This window comes from Gymnoscopelus microlampas, assembly GCF_963454915.1.
Source record: "Gymnoscopelus microlampas genome assembly, chromosome: 23".
Classification (NCBI taxonomy): Eukaryota; Metazoa; Chordata; class Actinopteri; order Myctophiformes; family Myctophidae; genus Gymnoscopelus; species Gymnoscopelus microlampas.
Window position 1 is genome coordinate 33726029 of NC_139960.1, and position 6097 is coordinate 33732125.

A 6097-nucleotide genomic window follows, 5' to 3' on the forward strand; every position below is an offset into this window, starting at 1 on the left:
GTAAACGGAAATTCCATTTTCAGGTCAGGGTACCAATGTTATCCAATCAGGAGAAAGAACTTGCACAGGATACAGATTAAACAAGTGAAATTTGAAGTGATGACACTTCAAACACTATCAAATTTAAGCTGATTGGATGGAAAATTACAACCTCCCTGTAAAAGTATTTTCTGTTTATTAAAGAGGTGCAGAGACGAGGAGACCCCTGTTACTGAACATACACTCTATAGCAAGGAGTACTATCTGAATATAGTGCTTTAACCTTTTAACAGAAACCTTTTGTTTTAACCAAAAAATATCACTTGCCCTACCTTTTTAATGAATGAGGCGTTATAGAATCGGTTGTATGCGTTCATCAATGATTTGATTTATTGACACGTGTGTGTGGTTGTTTGTTTTTTGTTTTAGGATGTAGCCGTGGTAGAGCTCAGTGATTCAGACAGTGACACAGAAGAGCACACGTCCCAGGAGGAAACATCAGACTCTGAAGAGGAGAGTGCAGTTACAGAGGAGAATCTCAGACTGCCTGGTGATAAAAACAAGAAGAAAGCAAACATCCAAGTTGTGGACACACAGGGACATTAGGATGTTAATAGGTGTGACTAATAGACTTTACAAAAAAAATGTATATATATATATTTTTTAAGAAGGACTTGTTTGGCTTCGTTGCTGTATCAAGAAGCACATCGAGTTATATGGTCAAAGATATTGTCATATTTGATTTTGTCCATAATTGCCCAGCCCTACATGAACAATATACATATTTTGAACTCTGTCCAGAAGTCAACGTTATCTCAGTGGGAGTAATGTGCCTTTTTGTTTTGACCACAGTGGAAAACGCGAGTGTCCCATCATGTAATCTGTATGGTGTATTGTTGACCCTCTGACAGTTTGAGCTGTAAATGGTAGTGTTATCCATTTTTCATGTACTGTATACCGCTCTCCTGTTGTGGTTTGTGTGTAGGCTCAGTGGAGTTCTATACTGTAACAGGCCTCTGCTGTGTGGCTGGGGATAGGTTGAGTGCACAGTACCTTTGTCAGATGCAATGGCGTAAAGTGTTTTTAACCCACTTAGACCGCCGAGGCCGATTCTAAAAACGCCTTCTAAATCCTGATCTAAGTTTTCTGAAAAACTCTAAATCAGTAGTTCTCACACTCTAAAATGACACGGATGCTTTCCTGGTTTTAATGGGTTAGAATGTTATGTTGCAATACTGTATACAACAACTAGGTGTTCCCGCCCGGCTTGAAAGGTATAAAAACGTACTGTATAGGTGTTCCAGGTCTAAAAGTATTAAGCTTGTGAAATGTGAACATTTTGAAAATGATGATACAGGCTACAGTTCCAAATTCTTTGGCTGTGTAGTACATTTTATTTCAGTATTAAAATATATTCTGAAGTAAGAGTTTTGTCTAAATTGTATGTTCCAATAATAAAGACCATACAGGTAATAAAGCATACATTAAGGCCTTGGAGTCATAACTGATTCCATTTTAAAAGTGTGTTTTTTTAAATGTATGATTAAAGTGGTTGTAATCATCCACTGCAGGCAGAGGACTAGTCAAGCTAGTTCTACTTCGTACCCTTCTTACAGGTCAATGGGCCCAGTTCCAGTTGCATATGATGCAATTTGATTCAATCTAAAACATATGGCTGTATATTGACAGTGTGAGAAAGGATTGACACGTCTCAGAATTGCACATACATTCTTCCTGGTCTGTTCAGTCTGTGGGATAAATGGAAAAGTACATTCAGAAGTGTTTTATATATTTGTCTTTATTATTATTAATCTCTAGGAGATTATTATTGTTGTTTTCACCCGTGTGTGTGTGTGTGTGTGTGTGTGTGTGTGTGTGTCTGTCTGTCTGCCTGCCTGTCCAGTGTAGTAGGATGCCTTAATTGATGTTTATATAAAACTCTATCCCACTAGAATCTAGTGGGATAGATTTTTATATGAATATCCTCTTTTTTTATACAAATATCTTTTACCAACAGAAAGTCCAGATGTATCTAGTGACTAGATACATTTGCACTTTCTGTTGGTAAAATATATTGTTATATTTTTATGCTCTTTGATAATAGGTATTAATCAATGCATTGACATTTCTATTCATTCCAAGTTATTAGACAGTACATGCTTTCATTCATTGACTGTTGCTTTATTTTCACTGCATTTCCTTGACTTTAATTTGTGTGATTTTGTAGAAATAGTATTGTTTATTAAAGTGATGTTAACATCAAGAAGTAGTCTCTGTGTATTTCCATCAATGAAACAGAACACAACACTGTCTTGTTAAGAATGATAAATGCTCACACTGCTCATAGAGGTAGTATGTCTATTGGTTTATTAGGGGCTAGGCAGCTATGTTGCCGGGGGCCTAGTCCAAAATATGTCCGATTGGAGCTAAATCCCATTAGTCCGCATTGCTCCACAAATACACCCTCTAGAGGTGTTGTTCCAACAGGCCATTGCTGAAAATAGCCTACACACTCTGGATTTATTGCTCCAATGGGCCATTGATCCGAAAATACACTTTCTGGAGTTATTGTTCCAATGGGCAATTGCTCATGATTTTTGGCATTATACTAAGCGTTATACTGTATATAAGGGAATATATGTAAGTGTATAGGGGTCAAGAGGTGCACGGCACGCACGTCCCAACATTTCGACAGGTGCTGGATCAAAATACATAAACTGTAAAGAAAGAGAAGGTCGGCATACCGTCTTAATGCTCCCACATTTCTTTATTAATAGAGTGGTAAAAAATAATGTTGCGGCCCTCGTCTGGTGTATCCAGTACAGTATACCCATACTGTATATACTTATATGGGTATATATCTATACCCATATAAGCCATATATGGGCACACATAGCCTATATACAGTGTATCTCTGCTGTCGGGCAGAAACCAGTTAACTCCAAAATGTTCATTTTTCAGGAAATGAAATAAACAAAACAAAAAGTGGAGTTAGGAGGTTTTGTTCATCATTGATGAGAACAGCTGAATGGACCTCCAAGCTTTAGGTTGGGCATTATAATGGGCATTATATAATGGGCATTATACCCACTAAAACCCAATGGTTATCGGCATACTCTATATCTATAAATTACGCAAATCTCTGCATTTCTGTCCTTCACATATCTCGAGAACTGTTCAACCAACGTAGTTTAAGTGAAGTACAGTGTCGAGTGTGAAGTCGTCTGACCAGCGGTTGTCCAGATGTACCCAAATATGGAGAAGACTGACATCATATTGATAATGTCACAGAAGGGTCAGAGGCCCCAAATATGGAGTTCCACAAGGTTCCACACTGGCCTCCAAGTACTTTGATGATGGTTACTGCAGTAATATGCCTAAATATGGAGATAATTGATGTCACAGTAATGACATTGTATGAGTGACGTCATTATACTCCAAGACTGACATCCAAGTGCATACAGTACTTGCACTAGTTGGTGTAAATGCAGATATTAACTGGGGAGTGTCATAACCACGATGGGTAATAAAACAAGCACCATCGTTGCTGGCATGTGTGGGGCTGTCGTCATCACGTACTGCATTTATTTGGACAGAAAACAACGGAGTGACCCGGATTTTAAAAAGAAGTTGCGTGAGCGCAGGAGGAAGCTGAATGTGACCAAAGAGAAGACTGGCCTGTCAACGCTGCCTAACCTAAAAGACCCAGAGGCCGTTCAGAAGTTCTTCCGGGATGAGATCAAGTTTGGAGAGCAACTCCTTTTCCAGGGAGACATTGAGAAGGATGTGGATCACCTGGCCCTTGCAGTCTCAGTGTGCGGCCAGCACCTCCAACTCCTCCAGGTCTTCCATCAGACTCTGTCACCCGCAGCGTTCCAGATACTGCTTAACAAACTGCCCAGTGTTAGGCAAAGAACCGCAAGTGCCCAGTCCGTGGCAGAAGATGACGACTGAAAAGGGGCATTTGTGGTTGACCTGAGAATGATATCATCTATGCTGCTAAGTCTTTCCCTGTCTTTCTGAACTACCTACAAAAAAAAATCACACCCAGTGTGAAGTGAGCGGTGCTATTTATGAGTTATTCATTTCATCATGCATCTCGGTAGCCAATCACAGCACGTCCTGCGAAGTGACGTGCTTACATTTTTTACATTATTATTCATTTCATCATGCGTCTCGCTAGCCAATCACAGCGTGTCTGCGAAGTTTGAAGTTAATTTCATCATGTGTCTCGCTAGCCAATCACAGCACGTCCTACAAAGCTTAGCCTATGGGCGTGTTTTCCACAGCATGGCGTCACAGCGAAAGACAAATTTTCACGACGTAAAGAAAAACTTTCGCCACGGATGGGTCCTAAACCCTCTTATAGAGGCGGTTGCACCGCTCAAAAAGTCATCCTGACGTTGTCCTCTGTCACCCACGCACAAAAATCTAACACAAACCGGCTACTAGTGGTTCTCAATATGGGGTCCCCAGATACATGATTGTTAGGAACCAAATGGACCCTTACAGGTCTGTAACTCTGAGAGTGTACACATGGAACCAAATGAACCCTTACAGGTCTGTAACTCTGAGAGTGTACAAATGGAACCAAATGGACCCTTACAGGTCTGTAACTCTGAGAGTGTACAAATGGAACCAAATGGACCTGTGTGGGTCCATTTAGTTCAATTTGTACACTCCCACTCTGACAAGTGTAGAAAAATGTCCGTCTGAGATTGTGAAACGTTTCATGGCAGGTTTGAGGTTTTTCTGAAGGAGGAAAATTAGCTGGCATTAATGTCGGAAGTCTAAATATTTTCTGATTTTTTTTTTTTTTTGGCAATAAGATTGTTTGCTAATTCTGTCAGTTGCAGATGTTTGGGTACAGCGGTCACTTTCAGGCCATTAGCAGCAGACATAGGTGGCATTTCTCCTTTTGTAAGATATCTCTTACAGGTGTGACAAAGATACCAGTTTGTGTTGAAATCAATGTAAACACTGAACTTTGGATTGTCCAATTTGCTTTCAAATATTTTTTCAAATAACCTGTCAATTTTGTCATTGCATGCTTTTTCAATGGTACTGCGGACATTGTCATCAATGATGGAAACTCCATTGTCAAACATCATTTGTTCACAACAGGAGCATGGAAATATTGGGCCATATTTGACAGCGCTTTTGAAGTTTCGTAGCCTCTCTTGTTGTGTAAGTCCTTTTTGCTTCAATCTGACCATGGTAATATTTTCTTCCATCTTTTGGTCCTCATGTTGTGTCTGTTCATGTGTTATTTCAGCTCTTCTAAAGGCTTTCTAACCTTTTCTTATGGTTAAGTTCCTTTTGCTCTGCTGTTTGTCTAGCTCTGCTAAGTGCATTTTGCAATTGCTTAATTTGACCTTTGTGTTGTTCATTTCGTTTTTTAAGAACAGTGGAACATGAAATATCTGTTTCTTGTTCTGTCTTTCTGAGTGAATCGAAAGGGTCGTCTTCTCTCTTCCTTTTCATTGAAAGTGAGTGTTGGTCATGAAGTTGATCGTGGTGGGATGTTTGTATACGTCGTTTTTGCTGAGATTTGATCAGGGTAATGTTTGTTTCTGTCTTTTTCTCCTCAAGTTGTGTTTGTTCATGTGTCATTTCAACCTTACTGAGTTGTTTCTGTTCTGGTGTTTGTCTTGTCTCTATCCTAAGTGCATTTTCCAATTGCTCAATTAGACGTTCTTTATTTCGCTGTATTTCTTTTGGTCCCCTCTTTTGTTGCATCTTTCTGTCCTCAAATTGTGTCTGTGCATGTCTTATTTCAACCCTCCTGAGTCTATCATTTTCTATCCTTTTTTTCTTGTTAAGTTCTTTCTGGTCTGGTGTTTGTCTAGCTATGCTAAGTGCATTTTGCAATTGCTTAATTTGACGTTGTTGTTCTTCATCTCGGTTTTTAGTTTGAATCTGCAAAAGATTTGAAAGAAGAGTGGTTTTGTTCTCAATATCGGTTTCATCTTTTGTCATTTTCTGTGAATGTAAAGAGTTGTCTTCTGTCTTCTTTGTCTTTGAAAGTGAGTGTTGGTCAATTTCCATCGTGCTCTCAGGGGCAGTAGATGCTGATTGGTCCATTTTTGTTGTAACAAGGTAACATGACACCAAATGT

At 39.3% G+C, this 6097-nt stretch overlaps 2 protein-coding genes across 4 annotated transcripts in view; both read left to right on the plus strand.

Moving 5' to 3' along the window:
• nopchap1 (NOP protein chaperone 1) overlaps window positions 1-6097 on the plus strand; it is a 64995-nt gene that overhangs the window by 7192 nt on the left and 51706 nt on the right. For 2 of the 3 annotated variants that reach the window (XM_084050425.1, XM_084050424.1), the window contains exon 4: window positions 409-2176. In XM_084050425.1, coding sequence (XP_083906551.1) covers window positions 409-585 — 177 coding nt within the window. In that variant the 3' untranslated portion in view covers window positions 586-2176. Of the gene's footprint in view, window positions 1-408; window positions 2177-6097 lie in introns of those variants that run through there. The other variant, XR_014600251.1, reaches the window with a different exon arrangement.
• Window positions 3499-3933, plus strand: LOC311039631 (mitochondrial import receptor subunit TOM20 homolog; the record flags this gene model as incomplete). The annotated part of the gene is made up of 1 exon (XM_084049569.1): window positions 3499-3933. The coding sequence occupies one exon, from the start codon at window positions 3499-3501 to the stop codon at window positions 3931-3933; it is 435 nt and encodes a 144-aa protein (XP_083905695.1).